Consider the following 27,001-nt stretch of genomic DNA (forward strand, 5'->3'; position numbering starts at 1 on the left):
GATAACATCACTCCAGCAATAATATGTCACAGACTGTATTCCCCACGATCGATGCCTCGTGTTCAGCTAGTTTACCATTTAACTATATAGAAAGACATGTCAGTTTGTTCGGAATACACCTTGATAAAGAGTAGTAGGATTATATCTGTTTACATGTCATTGTCTTTGATTAGTTGAGTTAAGACTTGTGTATAGTCTATGATGCTGGCCTCTGTAGTAATGATCAGTATGTATATACTGTCAATTGTAAATATTATATAAAATTATATGTTAATTTACACTGTTAGCACGTGTTAAATATATTGACATTTTATTTTTTTTTATTTTAGAATGGGCACTAAGTAGAAGCTTGTTTCAAAATCAACTTATGTGTTAATACTCGTACCAAATAAAGGAAATAATTTTTAGTAATACATTTACAATTATAATTACAATTTAAATTTTACAAATAAATTACTGAGACAAAAAAAAATTGTTATTTTAAAAATACAAAGTATGGAAAGTTGCAATAAATAAATATAAATACGAGAAATAAAGTTGCGCCACCTTTGCGTTAGCGACGCCATAACTTTTTTACGTTTACAGTAAATATAAAAGAGGACGTGAGAATAAAAAGTGGCGTATGTTGGAATCAAACCTGATCGTAAGAACGTTTTACAGAATATCTCCTAAAGTATAATATTTTCAATAACCTGCGTTACTATTTTAAAGTGTAAAACTATTAATTGCGAAGACATGGTAATTTATTTGGTAAATCTCAAACTAATAATAAAATAATCCGAATTTTATAGTTCATCACATATAATTGGAATCTTTTGCTCAACGATATTTGTATGGTATCAAGGTTGACTGGGATAGTCCGAACTCTCTTTTTTGTTTTCTTTTTTTTTATGACATAGGTGGCAAACGAGCAGGAGGCTTACCTGATGGATAGTGACTACCACCGCCCATGGACATCTGCAACACCAGGCGGCTTGCAGGTGCGTTGCCGGCCTTTATGAAAGGAGTACGCTCTTTTCTTGTAGGTTCCCATGTTGTATCGGTTCGGAAAAACCGCCGGCGAAAGCTGGTTCCACAAAGTGGTTGTGCGAGGCAGTAAATGTCTAAGAAATCGCGCCGTTGTGGATTTTCGGACATCAAGGTGGTGCGGGTGAATCAACTCTCTCTTCTTTAAACTTCTCTCTCAATTAAACATACAGATATTAATTATTTCAATCAATTGCGTAAAATAACATAAACATATTGTGAAATATATATTACAAAAAAGGTAATGATTCTCTAGGTCTATTATTCAATAAAGGCTGACTTAATAAAAAACCTTGTGATAAGTAGTTTAAGAGCAAACCTTTTTTCTTATAATTACCAAAGCATGTTATGGTTTTACACAAAGGTTTACTTATTTATTTCTACTTCAAACAGTTTTTAAAATAAAATTAAACGAAGAAGTATAGTTTCTATACATAATGCAAATAAACTCATTTGTATGAAAGATTTTTTTTAGGAAGAAACAGAAGTGGCATAAACGAAGCAAAATCAATTAAGTAGACAAATATTTTTTTACTCGTACATGTACAATATAGCTAGGTATAGCAATACATCGCACAATACTGCCCTTGGACGATGAGCTTTACTGTGTGGTTACTATACACCGCACTGCTCCGATGCTTCCGTGTGGTTTGTATGTCTGTAAAATTCATGATGTTTTTCATTAAGAGCAAATCTTCAATTATTTATGCTAGTATTAAAGTATAAATCACACTTTATTGCCTTTTATATTTATCTTTATCCGGGCAGGGCCTGTTAGAAACGCCGCGGTCATATCCCCGAGGAATTGAGTGTGAATTGACCCTCCATAATTTAGTTGAGTTCCCTATACAATAGCACATATTTTTCCCTGTTTTACGTGTATCTCAGTGGCGACTTTCGTTTGTTCGATATGGTAGTCCATAACACACTTTTCGGATCATTCAATATCATTATTTACTATATGGCATTTTTTGTAAGGTCAGACTACTTTAAAGTTGCTTTTAGCATAACTATTTACTACTAGCTTCTGCTTGCGACTTCTTCCGCGTAGATTTCGGATTTGTGACAGAATAGCGTATCTCAAAAGTACAGAATAAAAAAATATTAAATAAATAGAAGTAAGAAGATAATTCTGATTGACTTTTTACACCTTGTGTCCGAAAATCCCAATTATCTTGAGGAACCCATTTTTCCAAAATAAAATTTAGCCTATGTTACTCGTGAATAATATAGCTTTCAAATAGTGAAAGGTTTTTTTTAAATCAGTTCAGTAATTTTAAGCCTATTCATTACAAACAAACAACGATTTCCTCTTTATAATATTAGTTAGTATTAGTTTACTATAAGGTATTATTTGTGAGGTTATAGAATCTTACTCATAGACTACTTATTCCCGATAATTTTCAAATACAAATGTTCGACACATATAAAATCCGTCGATAAAAATTGTGCGTAAAATAATTAAATGTAGTATGGACATAGGAATATATGTTTATTTAGAATAATAGATCTGCTGATGTTTAGTAAATAAGAAAGATTGTAAACTGCCACACCTAGCTAAATACCTACCAATAAATGAAAAAGGCACCGGCAACTGTAAGCGCGTGGATGCAGTGTAACATAAAAAAGAAATTCAAACAAACGCAGGTACACTTTCCATAGCTTCACTCTCAAATCCAATGGCCAGCCATCGGACTTGACCATACATCGGACGCAGGACTAACAGGGTTACGTAGTTTACTTCAGTGTAAGCTCAATGCTTTCAAACTTAAAAATGCCATGACATAAAAACTCAATAAATTGTATTGGCCTCGAGACGTGCAAACTTATTATTTAGAAAATAAACCAACGGACAAGACAACTTGGAATAATATAAATAAAAGAAGATGAAAACAGAGACAAACTCAGACACGTTGTAAGTTTATGTATGTATTATCTAAACATTTATTCGAAAATCAAATTGTCACATGTAAAACACGTCAATTTGACACGAAACTATAGAATATTGTAATAAACTTCGCTTAAAATATCAATTTAAGAATTGCTTGCATAATGTACATTGTAGGCTAACCTGCCTGTGAGAAGAGGGTGGTGGTCAGGTGTTAGATACCCTTTTTCCCTTTATGAACATATCTTTACATTCGTGATAGTAGCCGTTGTCGCCAGCACTCACGTTTTAGGGGTTACTAATGAGTTGTTAGCTAAAGCTAGTGTTACGAGAGTAACCTTCGCCTTCTATACGGTGTTATGACATTTGATTCTATATCATAATTTATGTCACATTATTATTGCATATTATTAATATAACAGGGACTATTGAAGTTACTTTATTATATACAATTATTATTGTGATTAATTGATCAATAATTTGTAAAACTGTAATTAATATTATTTTATATTGCATAGCATTTAATACTGGCATGTAACACTATTTCTTATTTTAAATATGATTGAGCTGTCATTAGAAAACAATTGGACGATAGCGTGGGGCATTCTAACAAAAGATAAGAGACATTGAAGTATCATTGTAAAACAATATTATTTTGGCCATCCCGAACTACTGTAATTACAACAACAGCCTGTAAATTCCCTCTCCCTTTGAGGAGAAGGTTTGGAACATATTCCACCACGCAGTTCCAATGCGGGTTGGTGAAAATACACTAGACATGAATAGCCTATGTTATATACATATAATTTATTAGTTGAGACGTTAAGACGTGAAACACAAGCAAGCTCACACATTTATAACATTCATGAGGATTATCAAGGGTAAATAAAAATATGTCAACAATGTAAATTCATACAGCATTTTATTATTATATACCTACAACTATAGACAAACTTTTGGCAAACTATAATTTATGGTTGCATCACAATCCGAATGTACTGAATTGTATTTATATTCGAGAGACATTTCAAAAGCATCACATTCATCTGTTATCTTATCGAAGAAATAACTCGTATTTACTTTCGAAATTGAGGATCTTTTACTAATATTCATATTACGATTTCTTATGGGACTACTTTTCGGTGTTGAACAATTTTGATGTAATCTATTTGCAAATATACTTTTTCTATTTATTTGTTTATCGAAAATGAGTTTAACGAGATTACTATTTACTTTTGTTGTTGTTACTTTTGGTGCTCTAGAAACGATAGTATCTACAATATCTGATAAATCTATATCGTTCACATCTCCTACGCTCATATCGAGCATACTTAGTAAATGTTTATCATCAGATATATTCTCCTTATTATCGACCTCTCCCAAAACATTATCCAAAGAGTTATTTGCAATGGCAACATTCTTGACACTATTATTCAGTGTCTCTATTAATTTCGATTTTCTTTTCTTAACCGGTTTTAAATAACTATCTATAGTATTTTTTGCTTTTATTTTTGTATTGTTTTTTATTTTTCTCTTAAGTTTATTAACGCATACACTGACATGCGCTTTGCTACAATTCAAATCTTTTTTAGTTAGGCTTAAATTATTCATTGAGTCATTGAGGTGAGACATTGCATCTTTAACTGGTTTCGGTTTTCTGTTGTATTTCCTCTTAGGTTTTACATTCTGATCAATATTTTCTGAATCTGGATCTTTTTTCTTCCTTCCCCTTGTCTTCTTCTCTTTCGGTGGCTTCTTGATAGATTCTTCATACTTATCAACTAAATCTGGATAATAACGTCGCATTAGATCTTGTCTTTCTATTGATGTCCATGGACCTTGTGTATCTTCACCTTCTGTAGACAATATAATTATAAAGAATAAAGATATTTCTTGATATAATTAATAATAATTATAATGTATATGTCGGCGCGAAACCACGAATTTAAGAAAAACGCATGTCCAGAAATGATTATTTTAATAATTTACAACTGTTTCATTGTTAAATTAATAATTTTTAGTGAATTTTGAAATGTTAAATTAGTCTGAAATATTTTAGTGTTTGTAAACAGCTGTTATGTTGAGTGAATAAGTCTACCCACCTATTTTTGTTATAAAAGATCAAGGGCCCGCCGGTATCGACAGGCTTGGTCGAGCCGTCGGAGCGATCGGACCGCTTCATATTGGAATAAATCAGAGAAGATTATTTCTTGAATTTAATTTCATACCACCGAGAATGGTTAAAGATCGAAACCCAGACACTCGTGACGTCAGCTATGCTGACGTCATGTTTTTTTAAAAACGGGTACGGACATGCTGCTCTGTTATATATTATTTTATCTATTTACCTTCAAACTGGTCGTCCGGTATGAGAGCATCATACTGTCCATCAATATCGGCCCACAAAACTTCGTAACTGGGAACTCCTATAAAATAAAACATCGAAAGTTTAACAATGTACATGTTATAACACAACAACACGCTCTGTATGAACAATCTTAGCCGAAGATCGCAGGTTCATATCCAGACCATAACTTCACATGTGATTTATATGTCCTAATTCTGCGTTAAAATAAAATATCGCTAAAAACCTGCATAATATTACTACGACAAATAAAAATATATGGAAATCTATCAAACAGTGGATCAGCATACGACGAATATCCTTCTACCTAATAAAGAAAATGCGTATGTATTTAGATTCCTGATGAATCTTTTAACACAATAACGGAAAATATTTGAAAACAAGTACTCAACGGTCGACGTCACTAAATAAAAAGTTATAACAAATCCTGTTGTCTTAGGATCTCATTAAAATACATAAACTGGAAACAACAATGCCATTAGACAACAGACTTTTGATTACAGTACAATTAATTAATTTAAATAATTGTATTAACTAACATGACTGTATTTTTTTAAATGTTGAAAAAGAGTAACTACTGAGTTTCTTGCCGGTTCTTCTCGGTAGAATCTACTTTCCGAACCGGTGGTAGCTTCTCTTAATTGTTAAATGACGATTCAAAAGTGCTTATAAAAGCCCACTTGAATAAAGTTTATTATGATTTTTGATTTTGAATTAATTAACATGTCTAATGAAATTGTAAAACAACAAAATTGAGACTCGTTCGTTTGTTAATCGTCTAAACGTAAAGTCTCAGTATCCCTGCATGATATTGATCACGGTACCAGAATAGAGTTGGAGGAAACTGGATTACTCAAGTCCTGTTAGACAATACGGAAATATACCGATATAATACAATTATGCTAAAACGGAACTACTGACGAAGATCGATGGGATAAAATTAAATGCAAAATATGTTACTGATTGAGGTCCCAACTACAGGAATAATAGTACTACGCTGTCATCCATATTACTGCGATTTGAAACCAATCAAATGAATAGCAATTAACAAGATTTTTTAATTATAAAGTTAGAAAAAATATTAACATAAAATAGATACGTTTTATTATATAGCATAGCTATAAAAATGTTATAGAATATAAAACAAGACATGCATTCCTCAACACAATAACTGACGAAATTCTGGGGCAATCTGTGAAAAATTTATAGAAATAAAAGTGATGTGCAACAAATAATACTTAGCATTAGCAATACTAATATTTGACTACCTCAAAGGTCTCTTCCAGGAGTATTTAATGTAACGTATTTATGTAAACGTACCTCGTGGATTTCTTTTCTTTTTTATTTCAATTGGTTTTATCGTTCTACAAGTTACAGATTCTTGAAGATGCCATTTCGTTAGTAACGGTAGGAATTTCTCGACGCAGTATCTTTCGGACCAGTCCAATTTCTTGGACATAATTTTCTGAAAATGATTTACTCAATTACATTTGAAAAACAAAATATAAACTTTAGATATTCCATTTTTACTTCTTTATTTCTTTATACTGTGAATAAATCAAGGGCATATTAAGACCAATATAATATAATTAAAACTACAAATGGTCATTACTTTAAAAGTTATCCTCAACTTAATTACAAATGTTTCATAGTTTCAAACAATCGAATACCACAAATTGAATTAAACTCGGAGTCGGAATCTTCAAGCTGTCGAGATCTATATCTTCTGGTGTGGTATCCAGGAATTCCTTCATAACTTTCGGCTCAGGGAAAGGCATTCCAGACGACAGGGCACGGTTACGGAGCGATAGTTCACGTTTTACTTCCGCTACTTTGGACCTACAAACAATTAGTGCGAACTAAAACTTCTCGCTGTCGACCAATATATTACATTAATACCTGTTTATTGAATGAAGTCTGGAATTGATTGGTTTAAAATGTCCGAAATAATGACATTGATACAATATTTATATAATATCAACGTAAATTACCTAGCCTAACTGTAGACTACCAGGGAATATCTCTAAGCGGTACGATGGCATTTTGTGCCATTTGTAATCAATAAATATAGTCGTAAATAAATATGTACATACACAACAAAATCTTCTGCTAAGAAGTATTATAAAAATATGTCATATTTCTTGTAGTAAGTCGTATTCTACTATATGAAATTGAGTCAAGCCGAGTCGAACGATATTAGTTAATAACTAATCACGTGAATATTTAAACATTGCATAGCCATTTTTTTCTCGCTGGAAAAACGCTTTACGAGCTTCCCCAACATGATGGAAAGTGGGGGGAACTCCCCGGTTTCCAGGACACCGAGTGCGCCCAGGTCCACCGGGTTTACCCACTAAAAAACCAGCGGTACCCTCTCCGTCTTTCGGCGGCTATGTTCTAGCATAGCCTGTACAGCCAACATTTAAAAAAGACCAAACGAAACACCTAGAACAGTGAAACGATAAGCTACGCTGTGTTCGCAAAGCTTATTTAAAATATCGACTTTTATGACGGCTGGAATAAAATGCACAATTCGATTGAATAGCTCGCAAGGATTTGCGGAGATGAATCTATGCTAAGAAACTTATAGCGAGATAACCCTCTCGATGCTTCTTTGATGCGGGAAAGATGTGAATTTTATCGGTATTTACGTAGACGGTTCGCATTTTTCCTGCGTGTTTAGTAAATACTCTTTCATTTTTAGGAAGTGTTTTATTAGATGATAGTGTTGCGTGTTATGTCGATATAATCGAGAACATTCTATTTTCGATCACGATATGGATCCGGCCGGGTGCAATTTATTGAAACATAAGCTAATAATATAATTTATACTCAGGAATAATGTAGCTTTCTACCAGTGAAAAAAGTGTTGGAATGGAATCATCAATTCCGAAGATTACCCGCTACATACAAAAGCAATTTAAATATTAATAATATTACACTATATACCTAGATAAATATTGTATAATAAGTAACCTTCTATACGCTGTGCTTTTTTTACGACCACTATGCAGAGTAATCAAGTAATTGAGATTTGGCGAAAAAATAAATTAAAAAAAAAAAACCTTTCCAAGCGTTCTAATACCAATAAGTCACCATATAAGGTATAACCATTTCAATTGTTATCAATCAGTACGCGTGTTAATTTTAATTATAAAGGCAGGCATTTAAGAATCTATTAATACAGACAAAAAATGCCTGTGAAATAAATGAGATAAACCTTTTACTTTATTTGTATTGGTTAGTCAGCTTGTTGCCGGGTGCTATCACTCATTGATATTGGAACTATTATTAATATATTAACATATATACCTCAAATTGTACATACATGATTCTCAATAAACAATAAAGGAATAATTAAAGAGGCGAGACGCGTCAGATAAGTCAACTAGACAGCGATACTTTATACTGCCGTGTTTCACGTTGATGAGTGAACCAAAGTTTAGCTGGTAGGACTGAATATCAAGTGCTAACGATACAAGGAACAGCTTACTATTCTTACAAGACTTATAACGAAGGACGGCTGCGACCACTTACTACTGTTTTTCATCACACATTAATCGAGGTATGTAGAAATCGTAAAATACGACAAATGAGGATGGAACCCATTTTATACTAACTTGTGACCTACGTCCGTACAGCCCCGATGAGTGACGCACACAGGGCAGCCGTTCCTGGCGTGCGTGCGGCCCACGTGCCCGCAGCGGTCGCAGCGGCCGGGCGCCGACGACCAACGGGTTCGCTCTTCGTAGTGTTGCGGGTCGCTCACCCACGATAATAATCTGTATGGAAAACGTGTTTCAAAATACTTTATGATTTAAAAAAAAACCTCGGGTCCTACTGCTGTCTTTCATTAAGGCAAACGAGCAGTCATTATCGAAAGAGCCATCAAATAGACTATTTGACAATGCGAAAAATATAGTATCAATTATTGTAATCAGTATATATTATGAGTTTAAAAATCGTTATTTACCAACGAAAGTTAAAATTATACTTAATTTATTCAAAAATCCATAAATAAAACTGCATTTTTTTAAACGTTTGTCATGTGACACAAAACCCTCCTGATTGAACGGGTTAACGATGAAGTCACTTGCTTGTTAACCTTGCTTGCCTGCTATATGTACCACAGATTAAAATACAAGCAAGTGACGTCAACCACCTCAATGCAGCGCCATATTGCCCAAGTAGCGTTTCCGCGCGCTATTTAAATATAGAATTTTTAATACGATATTTTTCGGTAAATATGAACTAGATATAAAAAAACAACATTTACTGGGTTCCTTAACCTCTACTAAATAATGGATTTTAAAAACCAGTTAAATAACCTATTGTGTTACGAAAGGTCGTCTGTATTAACGTATATACATCGTTAAGCGCCCTCTAAGGTAGGTGGAGGCTAACATAAACAGAAATACTATTACTGCTATGTTACCATGTATATGATGATGGATACCATCCATTCAACACATTATGTTTTAGTTAGTTTAGTTTTTTTAAAAGGGTAAATATGTATTATTTTCCATATTATTTAAGTTTATATACAAATTATTTGTTATTTTTTAGTTTAATGTCCAACCAGCTTTCAACTAACGGATTGATTGTTATTTCACTTTTAATTTAACATACATTTCAATTAATCAAAATAATTACCTATATATGACCTGATCTTCGGATACAGTATGAAGGAATGCAACTGCAGTGGTGATTGACGAACCACAGGCTCCGACCCCATAATCGCAACCGCACAACAGAGCAAGCGCCACCATTTTCTTACGACCAAAACCTTAACACAAATTATGCCAAAAAACTAACGCAAAGGAACTTTACTTTAAACCTTAATTACAGGAGGAAGAAAGAAAAATATTACACACATACATAATATGTAACAAAAGCCAACTATTACAATCAAAATATAATAACAACTAATCAACTTTGTCAATAATCTTTTTATCGATTTCAACTTAAAAACTTATATAGTCAATTAAAAAAGTAAATTAATATATTATCTATTAATAATAATAAAGGTATTAATCGGCAAAATCATGTGGAATCATTTGAAATGTTATTAAAAACCGCTTCCATTTTGAAATGGATTAAACATAAGTATACAAACAAATCAAATATTAGAAAGATTTATATATACCATTACTGTTAAACATTTTCTCAGCGTCGTAGCAATCGACTGATCCCTGCATCGCGCCGCCGCCCGCCGCGCTCGACACGCTGAAGTTGCGATACACGCGCTTAGCCCCGTACGCGAAACAGTCGGAATCCTGGGACACCACTGCGTCCACGAGCTGCCGACCCAGTGTGAACATTCACGTCTATTATATATTGTCAGTAAATAGATACTTGAGATACGGTGATTGACCATTATAGTAGCTTGTATAAACAATATGCTTTTCTCTAAGACCTTATTGTTGTTTTTATTTTATTTAACAAGATCTTAGAGAAAATCATTTTCTCAAAGCAAAGCAAAGGCCAAGACCTATGGGCAACTGACATTTACACTGTAAGAAATACTAACCATTTATTATATTGCCAACTATGGACTGGAAGGAACCTTCAAAATGGAACACAACAATATTCAAGCAAGACTTGTATTATTGCATATTTATTAATGTTGTGTTCCATATGCTTGGCCGAAAAGAAGAAAATAAAAGGTTTGCATCTACCTTGACTTGCAAAAAGCCCTACCACCAAGAAGTTCATATAACATGACAAATAATTACAATGCAAAATACAAAACAAAGATAACAAAGTGATGTTGTCAACTGTTACCCAACAAATACAGCCAAAGGCTACAATTATTCCAATGAATATTGTTTCAAAAGAAAAATGCAATTTAGTGCAAATTTTAGAGTTTATTTGAAAATAATATTCAACGCAGAACTACTTCAATATCAGTTGATAAAAATGGTGATTTCAGTCTTAAATCATTCATAATCATTAAACCTAATTCAACAGTAACCAATGCAAATCTGACGATTTATTTTTAATAAATAAAACCTACATCAATAAATTACCTACAATCAGTCATTTCACAAGCAATGTGATTTAAACACAGATACTTAAATCTTAATATAAATACATAATTAAATGCTACAATAGTTGAAGATTAATTAAACACCTGTAAAACAATGTTTATATATAAATTAAAATTTGAGATTTAAAAAATAATTAAATACAAACACCTTTAGCATTCAACCTTGCACAAGTGGCTTCAGCCTCCCCTCGTCCTTTAACACATCTCACGCCCATACTCTTCAAAAGGGTTTCACACTGAAACATAATGGCTCTTATAAAAAGAATTAAAGTTAATAGTATAAATAATATCGCAAAATCTAAAGCAGTGAGTGTCAGTACACTGTATAATAAATTTTGCACTGTATAATGTGATTTTAACAGAATGTGTGTTTTTCCTTATTACCTCTTTTAATACACCTTTGAATCTCTTCCTTGATACATTTGGAACTTTGGCTTTAGCAGCATCAGACTTTGGTGCAGCACCTCGGAACTGTATAGCATTTCTGGCAGCCATAACATCTTGCTTTAATTCAGGAGCATCACCCTCGAGCACAAATACTGGACTTATATCAGCAAGTAGAAGATAAACAGTTCTGAAGAATAGATTCCTGAAAATGCTCTTCTTATAATATGCTGATACTAAATTAATAAAGTATTTTTATTATTTTTAGCCAGCAATTATATTAGATACAATGAATATTATATTGAATAAATGAAAGAACAGTTTGTTTTTACTAAAATGTTAAACTAAGTTTGTTCACAAGAATAGCCACATGTTGTTTGACTTTGAATTATTTAGAGGTATCCCAAAACTTACTGCAATAAATTAACTTTAGCTGGGTACCACATGAACAAACTCAGATCAACTTTTCCAACGATGTGATATTTACCAAAATAAACCATTACATCATATAAATACATCGGAGATCAAATTTCCCTTATTCTTTTAATATAAGGATGAAGGCCTTTGCCCACCGATGGAAAAACTATGTTAATGTAATATAGGAGATAATTCAAACTCCAACTAATATTTAGTATAGTCCCCTAGTGCATAATTTTAAGAGGGTATTATAATATAAAAATGTATAGGTGTTTGCTGTTTGTTACCTTAAATATAATTTGGGTTGTATATAATAATCGGTCACATTTTGACTATCACAAACCCATCCCGATAAATCAACAGCAACAGTTTCTCCACGAATCTATACAGGCAAATAGAAAATGGGAGATTTATAACATAAAAAACCACAAAATATATAAAAGACAACAATTTGAAAATTTATAATAAGTCAGTTACTTCATGTAAAGATTTCTTTTCGCTAAACGGTGTTAATACTGTCCATAAACCCTTTATACCCATTATAAAGATAATAAAAAATACTTTAAATTGAACTACTTTATACACATTTCATAATATGTTTTTTTGAAAACATTAATAACATATTATTGACAATTTCAAATTTAACGCTTAAGTTTAATGAATGTCTTTGATTCTACAGAGTGCAGACTGATTACAAAACCATAGTTTATGAAAGTTGACATTGACGTATTTTATTATTTCTGAACATTTAATTACCTAGTTCTTCTTTTTTCGGAAAACGTAAAATATATCATTTTGTAATAATTGCTTCTAAAAAATAGAACAAGATCACTTTAATCATTTATGTTATGCAAGGGGATTTTTAAAATGTGCATATTGAAGTAAACATATTGTCTTTACTTTTATTGCAGCCGATAATGTCTATTATTCAATCACTAGCTAAATTAAATCGAGACATCATCATATTCACACATCGTACTATACTGAACTACATAAATTAAGAAGACCTTAATAACCAGCACTTATTCCGAGACCATCAAGAACTACTTAAAAAAGGATTACAATAAATTATATAATCTTAAATAGGCATATCTGCAATACTATACCTGCGAGACCTGACGGGTTGGATTTATATTATATAAATAAACTAGAGTCAATAGTTATCTATTATAGTTATATATTTTAAAGGTATATCAGTCTTTTTCTTCTTTTCACGCGTTCTATAGATAGAACTAGCATATGTAACATGATAGATTATTAATAGGGGTTAATAGTACAAAAAGAAACGTATGAATAGACATATAGATACCAGGAAGCAATATGATTGCGAGAACCATTGCGAACCTATTTTATCCAACGTTACATTGAAGAAATGGTCATTTGACATTTGATTTAATAAAAAAAATGAATGACGAGGCTGTATATTGCAATACTTTCGCCTTTTCATGTAAAATGTCACACAAATCACAATACATGACATTGACACTTGACTTAAATTTGAGTTTCATACAAACAAACAACGATTATTGAACAATTCGTTCATTATCATTACCAAATGTTATTCTTGAATTAATTATAAGATAAGGAATACGATAATTACCATGTATGACGATAACATAGTAATTGTACGCACAGACTATATACATACACATGTAGATGTACAGTTTTATCGAAATAATTCACTGCATTACATCGGTGAAGAGGCTCGGCAACAAAAATCTCTTATCTTCCTTCCCACGTAACGATAACGTTAATTTTGCTCGTTTTAATTGCTAATTAGACAAAATGTCATATTTAAATAAATTAAATAGGATTTGGTAAGTTATATATTATTATTATTATTTCCATTAATTTAGTAAATCATTATATCTTTAATAATTTTTCTACAGCTCAACTCTAAATCTTCCATATAGCGTAAGGTTTAACCACGCGAAGCAGCTCAAATCAGACATACAATGGAGGCATATAGATAAAGTATTAATAGCCAATAGAGGCGAAATAGCATGTAGGGTTATGAGAACTGCTAAGAAATTAGGCATAAGAACAGTAGCCGTTTACTCAGACGCTGATAAACATGCAATGCATGTGGAAATGGTACAGTTTTATTACTTACATGTTTTATAATTGACTTCATAAAAAGTGTGTTCTATATTTAAAAGAAAATTTCAGGCTGATGAAGCTTATCATATTGGACCGGCACCATCCTCTCAGAGTTACCTAAATGCAGCGAAGATTTTAGAAGTAGCCAAAAAGTCTAATAGTCAAGCCATTCACCCTGGATATGGGTTTCTGTCAGAAAACGTTGAGTTTTGTGAAAAGTGTGCAAATGAAAATGTCATCTTTATTGGTCCCCCAACATCAGCAATAAGAGACATGGGTATTAAAAGGTATATCACAATGTTGGTTCAAATATTATAAATAGAAAATGTACTGTAGGTATTTGTAAAAGTCATCCAGGTTTGGTAGTACCCCCTCATCATATATTCTACTAAAAAGTAATGCCTCTCTCCTGCTCTGGTTTGATGGGTGAGTGAACAAATGTAATTAATTATAAGCACATGTCCATAAGATCTTACATCCTAAGATTGGTGGATTGTCAAAATATGTTTATGTGCAATGGCTACCACTTACCATCAGGTCTTCCATTTTCCATTCTGCCTATTATTTTAATATATAAAAAATTATTGCAATTAAGTACCAAACGAGAGTAGGAGAGAAATATTTATACATTTATATTATGATTATATATTTAATAAACTCATAGTTTGTTATTATAATTGATTTAAAAATGTTATTCATTTGCGTTTAAATAATAATACAAGATGTTTTCCCGCACATAATTAGAAATAAAAAAAGGTTACGCATGTAATGTAAATAGGCCATTTATGTTAACATATATATAAAGATTTATAAAATTAAAAAAATAATAAAAAATATGCTGTATTTGTAACAAGTATTTTTTAAATTGTAGCACATCAAAAGCAATCATGTCTAGCGCAGGCGTGCCCATAGTGAAAGGGTACCACGGAGAAGACCAAAGCATTGAAAGATTACAAGCCGAAGCTAAAAAAATTGGCTTCCCATTAATGATTAAAGCTGTTCGTGGAGGTGGAGGAAAGGTAACAAGTTTTTTTATGAATCAATTATAGTCTATGTCTTACATATACATTTATTGTAAATACATATGCATAAGATTTATATGATTTGATATAAATCTTATTGTAAGTAATAAAATTAATCTTCCTAATAAATAACCCTATAATTTTGATTTATCAGTGTAATAAAATGAAATTTGTGTACAATTTTAGCACCAATGTATGTGCTACTTGGTCTTAAACTGGGGAAAAATATATTGTCTATTATGTTTGCTTGGGCAACTTGAAATTATACAGTGGGCTAATTCTACTATTTTATAATGATTATGATACCAATTACTTTTCAATTCAGTTGCTGTAAAGTAACAATTTATTAGTAGATATAGTCTCCTGTATGATTGGAATAATCAACATTGCATTAGATAATCTGTTTATTGAGGTAGATTATTTCAGACAGTGACTGTTATACAGTAAGCAATTTGAAAAACAATAGACTAAATTAATTGTTTACTCTTTATACACATGAGATTTAATCCAGAAACCGACAACCTAAAAAAAGAAATAGATAAAAACTATCATAAATAAATAAAATTTTTAAAATATATTTACAGGGTATGAGGATTGCTATGACTGAATCTGATTTCTTACCACAACTGGAGTCTGCGAAGAGAGAGTCTCTTAAATCTTTCGGCGACGACAATATGCTTTTGGAACAGTATATCACTGATCCCAGACATGTAGAAGTACAGGTAAGTCATACACACACATAACATCTATTATAAAATAATCAAATGTATGCAACATCTATAATTTATTAAGTTATTAAAATATGCAGTATGAAAAAAAAAACTTTTTAATAGGGCTCTCTAGAGCTTTTTAATCTGTAAATAACAAGTTCAGAGTGTTTTTATTTATCTTTTATCATATCATATATAGATGTCATATAAAAGTTTAGTCTATGATAAAAATTAAAACAAATTAAAGTATTAATGTAACATGAATGAATTTATCAGAGGAATAAGACACATGGGTGTTAAAAATACTTTAAATTTTTTTTTTAGTATACTATATGAAATTTAATAAGATAAAATGCTTAAATATAAACAAATATGAACTAAAACTAGTTACTGTATAAATCTTGACCGCGTGGAATGGTGAAAATTTGAAAATTGAATGAAATTAAATTAAATTTGAAACTTACAGGTATTTGCAGATATGCACGGCAATGCGGTTCATTTATTCGAAAGAGATTGTTCAGTACAGAGACGGCATCAGAAAATTATCGAAGAAGCACCAGCGGTATGTCGCCAATTTTTATTCTCAAATTAAGATAGTAAGTGTAACTCCACGCACAAAAGACATAACATCTTAAAAATAGGACATTCCTATGGTAGTCGGATTATTACAGATGTTCGGAATGGTTAATATTTCTGACGGCACCAATGTCAGTGGTAACCCCCTACTGTCAGGTAGGCCACTTACCTATTGTATATAATAATAATTACTGAGAAGTATAATAGAAATAAATGAAACATATTACAATTTGAAGATCTCTTCATACAATCTAAAGACGAAAATTAGATTGTTATAATTTTTCTCTTTTCAATTAAATTATAAATTACATTAAAAATCAGCAGCTATTTTTAAATTGTATAGTCTGACGAATTAATAAATTCGTACAAAATATCACGTGACCATAACTCACCAAGGTTCAATAATATTTGTGACGTCATAACGTCATTATAATAATAATGTGATTATGATAATAAGAATAAAATCAGCAATAAAATAGAAACGAAAACACAATACAGCTGTCTTTCAAATATCAAAATCAGTTGGAACTCTATAAAACGGAAAAATAAATTAGCGTTGTTTTGTAAACTTATGATTTGCGTCAGAATACCGCAGTTACGCAGACCGCGTGACGTTATATTCTCGTAAACAACATACTAAGTGAGAGTTAACATTGATGTTTTGTAAACTATGCTTAGATAGTTTTAAAGCCTGTAAACTATTTGTAGTAAACATATCTCACCGTGATGGAATGATAACTTCAGTAAAGTTTGTTGTGTTTATATAATGTTCTAGTCAGTGTAACTATATATACACAAAGAAAATAATAAATATGCAGAGCCGTCTCAAGCTACGCTGTGCCCTTGGGCAGCCACGAATTTGGAGCCTTTTTGGCAGATATTTACTCCCGCGTACAAATAATTTTCTTATAGAAAAACCTGTAATTACAGTTTCAAATTATCATTCATCAATTAAAGTTTTAATATCGACTATCGTCAGTAGCCTTTAGGTTAATATGGTAGTTATTTCTTACAAATATGGAAATTTAGAAAATATACATAGCAGTCAACATGAGTGTGAAAGACGTTGACTACAGGGCCCTCTGACGTTGAGCTCTTTTAACCGGCACCGTGTTCCCTATGGTAAAAACAGTACTGATCATATTGCTTGACGATGTAACGTATTAAAAATCAGGAGCCATTTTCGAGTTTAGATTTTACCGAAAATAACTGACAACAAAGTCAGTACTTACTCGTTAATAATTATTATATCAATCGACTTCAAAAAGGAGGAGGTTATCAATTCGTCTGTATTTTTATTTTTTTAAGGCACATGTTGTATTATTCTCAGTAGTAAGAACATTTACAGTCTGCTACTCTATTTATTATCTGCGATATAAAATCATTTTGATGTACGAAATAAAATTATACATCAGAAAGTTACAAAATATAAAATTGAATTATAATACAATTTCCCAGCCCGGTATTTCCGAAGAGACTCGCAAAGCCCTCGGCGAGGCCGCCGTGCGCGCCGCGAAAGCGGTCGGTTACGTCGGCGCCGGCACCGTCGAATTCATTCTCCACCGGGTGACGCATGACTTTCATTTCATGGAGATGAATACGAGATTGCAAGTGGAACACCCAATTACGGAAATGATAACAGGTACCTAAACGAGCAGGAGATCTAGAAAAACGACAATCATCCAAGAAATTTATTAACATAAGAATTAACAACATTAAATGCTTAAATATATATATATTCAAATATGAACTAATACTAGTTACTGTATAAATCTTGACCGCGTGGAATAGTAGCAAGAATGCTAGCAACACTTCCCCGTTGAATCGCAATTCCGATCCTCTGGGCAAAAAACGAACCAGCCCTCCTGTCACCAGTGGAGGCAATGAGGCGAGGTGTTATACTTTTGATGAAGCTTTTTGCACCACTACTCCAAGGGCCAAGCGTTTCCACAGCAAATGAAACAATAAAGTAATTAGATATAATACACGAATATTTAGTTCCAAGAAATAATCATGTTTTTATAAACCCGAAACTTATACCCATACTATTATTGTTATGAAATATTACATCGACTGCTTAGGAGAGCTGTTGTCGATGCATAGACAAACATTCATATTTATTTATGTATATGAAAGAAGATACCTTGATTTTAATAGTTTAAATTCAACTTGAAAATTTCACATTATGACATTCTCTTGTAGTTTATTCAATAGCCAAAAGAAAAAAAATTAAAATTACGTATTGTATAATCACGTTTGGTATATTTTTAAATCAAAGAATCGTAACAAATATTATAAAATTCGTATTTTTTTTGCTGTCTGTACTGTAGTCGTTTGGATCACACTAAGACATGTTAGCACGAGCGGACTTTTACACGCTGATTGTAATTAATCTAATAACCTATTACCAACCAGATCTGACTATCAAAACAATAGAGTCACCAGCCAATCGAAATACATAGTTTATATTTTTTTTCGTTATTACTTTGAATATTGTTACATTTTTTCATATAAACTTTTAGGTACAGACTTAGTAGAATGGCAATTGCGCATAGCAGCCGGTGAACCTCTACCAGTGACTCAAGAAGACATAGTCCGTCGTGGTCACGCTGTAGAGTGCAGGATATACGCGGAGGAACCACGGGCAGGATTCCTGCCTCGAGCTGGAACTCTGCACAGGCTTACCCAACCTACACCAGAAGAAAACGTGCGAGTAAGTGCGCATTACATTGATTTTAAGTACAGATACATAAAAAAAACATTAGTGTTTGATCATTTTTCATTCTAACACATTTCCTAGAAGAATAACAGTTAAACTATGTTCCTTTGCCCTTCCTGTCTTGTATTTTATAAGTTTATTTTAAATTATACGTATGTTTGCGTCAAATCTTGTTATTATATTTTAATTCTTAAGTCAATTTAACCTTACCTATTTACGATGAAAATACAAAATAATATAGTAAATTTTATTCTTATTTGTTGCTTGATTGAAAAAACTTGGCTCTGCTTTTTAATAATACCAACTTATATTCCAATTTTAAAATAACTTCGAAGACTTTTTTTATATATATGATAAAACTATAAACTTCCAAAATTTCTTAGAAATACTGTCACAACCAAGTCACTTACACGGTAGGTATAAGGATGATATAAATACGTATTCAAAATCAAAATCAAAGTATACTTTATTCAAGTGGGCTTTTACAAGCACTTTTGAATCGTCATTTAACAATTAAGTGAAGCTACCACCGGTTCGGAAAGTAGATTCTACCGAGAAGAACCGGCAAGAAACTCAGTAATTACTCTTTTTCAACATTTCAAAAAATACAGTCATGTTAGTTAATTTTTAAGTTAATACAATTATTAAATTATTATATCCTGCCTGGAAGTCAACAGGTATTAATTCCACGCTTTTTTATCATCTACAAAATCTTATATCGAATAATACGCCTTTTTCACCAATGTATTTTTTTATAAACGATTTGAATTTACGAGACGGCAAAGTTAAAAATGTCTGTGGAATTTTATTATAGAAATGGATACTGTTTTAGGTCGAAACTGGAGTCAGAGAGGGACAAGAAGTGTCTGTTCACTACGACCCTATGATTGCCAAACTGGTCGTGTGGGGCAGAGACCGCAATGAAGCGCTCCTTAAAACCAGACGGAAGCTTTCCGAATATCAAGTGAGTTGAAATAATAAAAATATTTCCTTTATAATACTTATCAAGTGTTTCCTGAAATATAGTACAAAGAATTTGTATAAGAAAATTTAACTTATCAATTTTTTTTATTTTATTATTTATAGTAATAGTAATTAGAAATCATAATATGGTCGTAATTTTATTACTTTTATTAAATATTTTTATTTCGAAGATCGATAATATTCAGGTGCAGTTCAAGTAAACTCCATAGATTATAGATATCTAACTGTATAAATCTATATTTAAAAATCATTTAACTGATCAACCCATATATGGCTTTTGATTAAAAGAAATCACACAAACTTACCTATATAATATTCCTCTTGTTTGTGTTATTTTTAATGAAAGTGAACTTTTTCACGAATGTTTATGTAGAAGGTGTATTCCTCTCATTATTATATATGTATGGTTATGTAGGTGGAAGCGAGATGGCCCAGTGGTTAGAACGCGTGCATCTTAACCGATGATTGCGGGTTGAATATTCAGTGGTGCTTGCCTGGGTTTCACCAGTGCATGCGTAAGCGATCCCGTGGCGTCCGCCGAAAGACGGAGAGGGCGTACTCGGCGTTCAGGGTTCCGGGGAGTTACACCCCCCCCACTTTCCATCACGTGGGGGAAGCGCGTAATGCGTTTTTCCAGCGAGAAAAAAAAAAAGGCAAGCACCACTGAATATTCATGTGCTTAATTTGTGTTCACAATTAATCTCGCCTTGCGGTGAATAAAGAGATCGTGAGGAAACCAGCATGTGTCACATTTCATATAAATTCTGCCATATATGTATTCCACCAACCATCTCAAAGGGAGAGGAGGCCTTAGGCCAGCAGTGGGAAGTTTACAGGCTGTTGTTGTTGTTGTTGTTGTTGTTGTTGTTGTTGTTGTGTGTAGGTAGCGGGCTTGGAGACGAACGTGAATTTCCTGTTGCGGCTTAGCGGTGCGAGCGCGTTCGTGGCGGGCGACGTGCACACCGCCTTCATACCGCAGCACGACGCCGAGCTTTTCCCGCCCGCAGACGCACAGCTCAGCGACGAGCGCGCCATACAAGCCGCCCTGGGACACGTAAATATAAAAAAGCCTTCATTTAACAATCGTACATAATAATGAAAATCAAATTAAACTTTTAAAAGTAATAATGAATCGTCATTTAATAGCTTTATTAAGAGAGGTTCGCACCCGGTTCGAAATGTAGATTCTACCGAGAAGAACCGACAAGACATTCAGTAGTTAATCTTTTGCAACAGTTTTTTTTTTAGAGTTTTATAAAGTCAAGGTTTTATATAGTTAATTCTTTCTTAAATTTTAATATTGGGCACGAGTTTTGCCATAATCGTCGTGCTTATCAGGAAGGTCCTTCAAGGCTTATCACAAACTACGATCTCGATCTTTCTTCTTCATGTACAATCTGCTATTTTTTTTGTTTCGACTTCCCATCTACGACGTTATCTTCCTATCTTTTTATATTATGATATATAGTAACTCATTTTAATGGTTTAAAGCAATGTGTTACATCCGTAACTCCAATTTGCAATTTCCAGTTTTGTTTTTATACTATATATTTTGACATGCATGTACTTTTTTTTTAGTTAATAAAATCTCAGAGCGATGTATCTTCAAATGACTCATGGAAAGGAATCTCAGTAACTCCGAATGCGTGGAGACCGAATTACAACCTACAAAAGACGGTCAATTTGAAGTTTGATGAGAATGGTAAGTTTTATTCTACAAGTATTTGTGTTGCTTTGAAAAAAAGAGGAATCGGTAGATATATTGGCAAATGGGCTATAATGTTAAGTGGTGCCATGCTCATGACGTTGCTCCTTACGTTTTGTTATAATCTATATCCTATGTTGTTTACTTTTAGCAATTAAATAAACTTTTAAGTATAAGCCTTATGTTTTTGAAAAAAGGGAAAAACGGAAAATCGTTTTATATTTTGAAAAGTGTCAGGTTTACGTTCATTGCACAAATAATATTATAAAAGAATATTTTTTTTAAATATGTAATATCATAAGTTGTTTTAGAAATTACTAGGACTATTGTAATAGTAGGGTTAATAATGAAAATAATGTTCACTTACCCTGTGTCTAGAATCTCACCAAGTATTGACTTATTTGACTAACTTATTGAACAAATATTTGTTTCGTTTCAGACATAAATGTAACGGTTAAGTATGAAAGCGCTCCCAACACATATCTAGTGAAAGTAAACGACGGAGAATTCATACCGGCTGAGGCGCGCGTACAGACAACAGAACAAGGTCTCAGATTGATCGCAAAAATCGGCGACAAAACGAGTAACGTCGGTCTGTTGACCCACGAGAGCGAAGTACATGTTTACGATGAGGTAATATATAATAACAAATGTTTTTATATGTATTTGTATTCGTTTTCCTCGCAAAAAGCTGTATAAACGACCCTAATTAAAGATAAAGAGTTACTCGTAAATCATAATGTAACTTTTTTGTGTGACTAATTTGTGTTTTTAATTACGCTAAAGTGATTAATTTTAAAATTTTATATTTAGAATTCCAGTGTTTTGTGTTTGTAATTTTTCCCTTTCGAAGCGATTGTTTTTGTTTTATTTTTTTAATTTTTCGCTTAAAAATATCAAGTATTTATATTTCAGCCTCGCAGAATCTCTCAGTATTTTTCCCCAGAAATCTTAAAAATCTCTCATTTTTTAAAAATTATCTCAGCATAATATCTTTATTTGACGACCAGTCAGTGCCAAAACAAACTCTGACTCATATATGATTTGTTTATATACTCAGGTTGTTTTTTAAATAAAATTTCAAAGAACATTAAAGAGTATGTATGTTAAAATCTAATTACTAATTATTACACTTGGTGGTAGGGCTTTGTGCAAGCCCGTCTGGTAGGTACCACCCACTCATCAGTTATTCTACCGCCAAATAACAGTACTCAGTATTGTTGTGTTCCGGTTTGAAGTGTGAGTGAGCCAGTGTAACTACAGGCACAAGGGACATGACATCTTAGTTCCAAGCTTGGTGGTACATTGACGTTGTAAGGAATAGTTATATTTCTTACAGCGTCCTTGTCTATGAGTGATGGTGACCACCTATCAGGTGGCCCATATGCTCGTCCGCCAAACTATATCATAAATATATATATATATATGTATATATTTAATCCTTTTCTTACAGAACGGTCAAACAGTAGTGACTCTACCAAGACCGAAGTACCAGGCTCTGGCAGCTGACGCGACGGCTTCAGCTGACAGCGCTTGCTCTCCGACTCCCGGGGTCCTCGAGAGGGTGTTGGTTAACAAAGGCGACAAGGTACGAGTTTCTATAGTGTATCTTACATCATCATCATCATCAGCCTATTTTTGTCCACTGCTGGACATAGGCCTCTCCCAGTGCACGCCACTGTGGTCTTTCTCCGGCTACTCGCATCCAGCTCCTGCCTGCCGCCTTGCGTATATCGTCACTCCACCTGATCTTACACGTTAACCCTATTCAACGGTTGTATAGTACGCGCGAGAGATAAGTGTATTTTAGTTGATTAGGAAGGGGAGTTGTTACCTCAAGTTCTGGGTGGTTTTGAAGACATTCTCTTCTTCTTGGGAGCGCTTCTTTGGTCTTCACACACTCGAAGATCACACCAGGGGATGGGTGATGTTATAGGAGAAGGATAATAGTCCGTTACACTAATTAAATTCGATTTCACACGAGAAGGGAAGTACGTCATACGTCAAAATCATACCATGGATAAATTATTAACGTTTCAATACACGCATAGAACCTAAATACGCTACAAGTTACATAATACTTTGTCTCCTTTCCAAAAAAAATCAAAATCAAAATAAACTTTATTCAAGTGGGCTTTTACAAGCACTTTTGAATCGTCAATTAAAAATTAAGTGAAGCTACCACCGGTTCGGAAAGTAGATTCTACCAAGAAGAACCGACAAGAAAGACAGTAGTTACTCTTTTTCAACGTTTAAAAAATACAAAGTGATGTTAGTTTATACAATTATTTAAATTAATATATCCTGCGTGGAAGTTATATATAACAGGTATTTATTTATCCAATATCAAATGATGACAGAAAGGAATCGACGTATAACTTTTCATCCGCCATACAACTATTCTTCTACATTGTATTGTGAGCGTAAGAATTTAAATGCAACGTACACATTATTAGTGACGTATGAGTTAAATATTAGAGTAACGAAAAGGATTTTTCTCTTTTATGCATTGAGTTCTCCGAGTTTTAAGTTTTCTTTTAAAGATAATATAATAATATGAGACAACATCACATACATTACTCTGACCCCAATGTAAGTAGCTTAAGCACTTGTGTTATGGAAAATCAGAAGTAACGACGGTACCACAAACACCCAGACCCAAGGCAACATAGAAAACTAATGATAATCTACATTGACTCGGACGGGAATCGAACACGGGACCTCGGAGTGGCGTACCCATGAAAACCGGTGTACACACCACTCGACCACGGAGGTCGTCGATAATAATGTGTTTTAAATAAAACTGTATGTTTATGTGTTATATTTTCATTTCACCTGTTCACGCACATCATAAACATCACACTTATTAGTATTTCATAACGCGCTAAAAGAAGTGTAACATCAAATTACTTTAAAATCTGTGTAAGCTTTGTAAACTTATAGTGGAATAAAGAAACTGTATATACAATATACAGAAACCCTTTAAGCATTACATTCCTTTCAGTCGATTAAAAAATAAGCCAGTAATATCAATTAAGAAATTAATTGTATTTTAAAAACATAAAAAAATATTCTTCAATGTAAGAAGACGAAGATGAGCTGAGATGGCCCAGTGGTTAGAACGCGTGCATCTTAACCGATGATTGCGGGTTCAAACCCAGGCAAGCACCACTATATATATGTGCTTAATTTGTGTTTATCATCATCTCGTGCTCGGCGGTGAAGGAAAACATCGTGAGGAAACTTGCATGTATCTAATTTCGTCGAAATTCTGCCACATGTGCATTCCACCAACCCGCATTGGAACAGCGTGGTGGAATATGTTCCAAACCCTCTCCTTAATGGAAGAGCCTTATCTCAGCAGTGGGAAATGTACAGGCTGTTACTTTACTTTACTTTAAGAAGACGATAACCTCTGTGTCAAATGTTTAAAGGTGGTAAAGGGGCAGCCATTGTTCGTGGTGATCGCTATGAAGATGGAGTACGTGGTGCGATCGCCGAGAGATGGCGTTGTAGCCGACATTGTCAGCTTGCAGCAAGGAGACGCGGTGGGGAAGGGCGCCCAAGTGGTACTACTACAAGGAGAAAACTAATGTTTAAGTTCATAAAAACAATTATACAAATATAAAATAATAGAAACGCCGCTATTTCATCCAATTGTCAAGTACACTTCAATCGTCGTTTCTAACAAGAAAAGCATTTCCAATTTGTGAATGTTATTTTCAGTAATTTTTATACATTTTTATAAAACTTAAAATATTTTTTATCTGTTGTTGTAAATAAGTATTTACATTCAAATAAATAATTGTTTTGGTTATGTTTTTATATTTAAATTTTATACACAATGAATATATGGTAATAAAAGGTTTTTTTTTTATTGAATGCAGTTTGAATATGTTATTGTAAATTAATTTTGCCCTTATTAGCATCAGAAAATATATTTACCCTTTATATTATCTACTAATAACTACAGATAAGGTGATGTTTTGCAGAAAAAGCGACACAAATAAAAATCATAATCATAATCTTGAGGTTTAGCAGTATTCCTTTGTTCTAGGTGATTACAGCTCGTTAATGGGATATTTACCAAGTGTTTTGAGAATTTATTCGAAAGGTTTTTCTATATATCTTTGTATATCTCGAGACTAGGTTTTGGGTAATTAAGAGAGGTAATAAATTGAATCACATTTAGATCTAATTGAGATCGTTATAACCCACATAGATCGATATTTATGGCAATGTACACATGGCAGTTTTAGGAATGGAAAAGTAGAAAATTGTCTATGATAAAATATAATTGTCTTTCATTAGTTGATTTACGTACTTCATGTAGTTAATTAGTTAATAGCAATTAGTGTAATATTACAGTGCAGTACACTACACATTTTAGTTTTTGATTAATATACTGAATGCCATTTTTGTTCCAGTTACTACTGGAAGATATCTGCACATAAAAATCTGTTATGGTCTTATTTGAATGTGTTCCGTAGATGTGCAAAAAGTTATAGAGGATTTTTGATTGCTAAGTAAGTGTCAAGTTACTGTCCGAAAAGATTGGTACTACGGTTGTTCAAGAAAAAAAAGACGTGAACAAAATTAATTTGCTATCGGCAAAGTCCTATTCTGAGTGAACGAATGATATTTGACATTAAGAACTCATTTAAATAAGGTTTCATCACGAGTGACTTGCAGTTTACAATGAAATGATATCAAAACGAAACCTGTCATAAGTTTTGAAATACCTAAAAAGCTTTTGAATAACCGCGAAGCTTCGCGGGCGACCCAATAGTCAGTAATGAATGTCATAGATTACTCAAGCTCTCGACCAATGACATCGTATCAATTTGTTGTTAAATGTTATTTGTTTGGATTTCGTCTTCTTGTGCTTTGAATAGACTATAGTTCAATTCAATTCTTGGTTTAATGGCTTTTAGTTGTGCCGACAGGGCACAGATTATTTCGCCAATGTCACGTAGGAGACTATAGTTTTATGAATCTATAATATTTGACAGTCCAACCGGCTATGTCAGAGGTGATACTGGACTTTGAAGTAATA

General features: G+C 32.8%; 2 protein-coding genes across 2 annotated transcripts; one reads left to right on the forward strand and one right to left on the reverse strand.

The window, feature by feature from the left end:
- Positions 1-3,837: 3,837 nt before the first annotated feature.
- Positions 3,838-12,787, reverse strand: LOC124538280 (flap endonuclease GEN). Its single transcript, XM_047115290.1, has 11 exons — positions 12,607-12,787; positions 12,417-12,511; positions 11,713-11,917; positions 11,475-11,564; positions 10,426-10,579; positions 9,933-10,065; positions 8,900-9,061; positions 6,950-7,118; positions 6,600-6,744; positions 5,263-5,340; positions 3,838-4,770 (listed from the first exon to the last, which is right to left on the reverse strand). Exons 1-11 carry the CDS (start codon positions 12,667-12,669, stop codon positions 3,857-3,859), a joined length of 2,208 nt encoding a protein of 735 aa, XP_046971246.1. The 5' UTR covers positions 12,670-12,787; the 3' UTR covers positions 3,838-3,856.
- A 932-nt stretch (positions 12,788-13,719) lies between these two features.
- On the forward strand, positions 13,720-25,622 carry LOC124538271 (methylcrotonoyl-CoA carboxylase subunit alpha, mitochondrial). Its single transcript, XM_047115278.1, has 14 exons — positions 13,720-13,946; positions 14,019-14,223; positions 14,299-14,516; positions 15,101-15,248; positions 15,836-15,973; positions 16,428-16,523; positions 17,996-18,179; positions 19,060-19,250; positions 20,089-20,220; positions 21,124-21,294; positions 21,819-21,942; positions 22,385-22,578; positions 23,399-23,533; positions 25,380-25,622. Exons 1-14 carry the CDS (start codon positions 13,915-13,917, stop codon positions 25,536-25,538), a joined length of 2,127 nt encoding a protein of 708 aa, XP_046971234.1. The 5' UTR covers positions 13,720-13,914; the 3' UTR covers positions 25,539-25,622.
- Positions 25,623-27,001: the final 1,379 nt, after the last annotated feature.

The sequence above is a fragment of the Vanessa cardui genome, chromosome 2 (assembly GCF_905220365.1).
Source record: "Vanessa cardui chromosome 2, ilVanCard2.1, whole genome shotgun sequence".
Classification (NCBI taxonomy): Eukaryota; Metazoa; Arthropoda; class Insecta; order Lepidoptera; family Nymphalidae; genus Vanessa; species Vanessa cardui.

Coding starts and splice junctions, on each gene's coding strand:
- LOC124538280 (XM_047115290.1), bottom strand. CDS start 12,669: ATGGGTATAAAGGGTTTATGGACAGTATTAACACCGTTTAGCGAAAAG. Junction 12,512..12,606: donor AAAAGAAATCTTTACATGAA/GTAACTGACTTA, acceptor TTGCCTGTATAG/ATTCGTGGAGAAACTGTTGC. Junction 10,066..10,425: donor GAAAATGTTTAACAGTAATG/GTATATATAAAT, acceptor ATTTGTGTTAAG/GTTTTGGTCGTAAGAAAATG.
- LOC124538271 (XM_047115278.1), top strand. CDS start 13,915: ATGTCATATTTAAATAAATTAAATAGGATTTG. Junction 18,180..19,059: donor AATTACGGAAATGATAACAG/GTACCTAAACGA, acceptor ATAAACTTTTAG/GTACAGACTTAGTAGAATGG. Junction 22,579..23,398: donor AAGTACATGTTTACGATGAG/GTAATATATAAT, acceptor CTTTTCTTACAG/AACGGTCAAACAGTAGTGAC.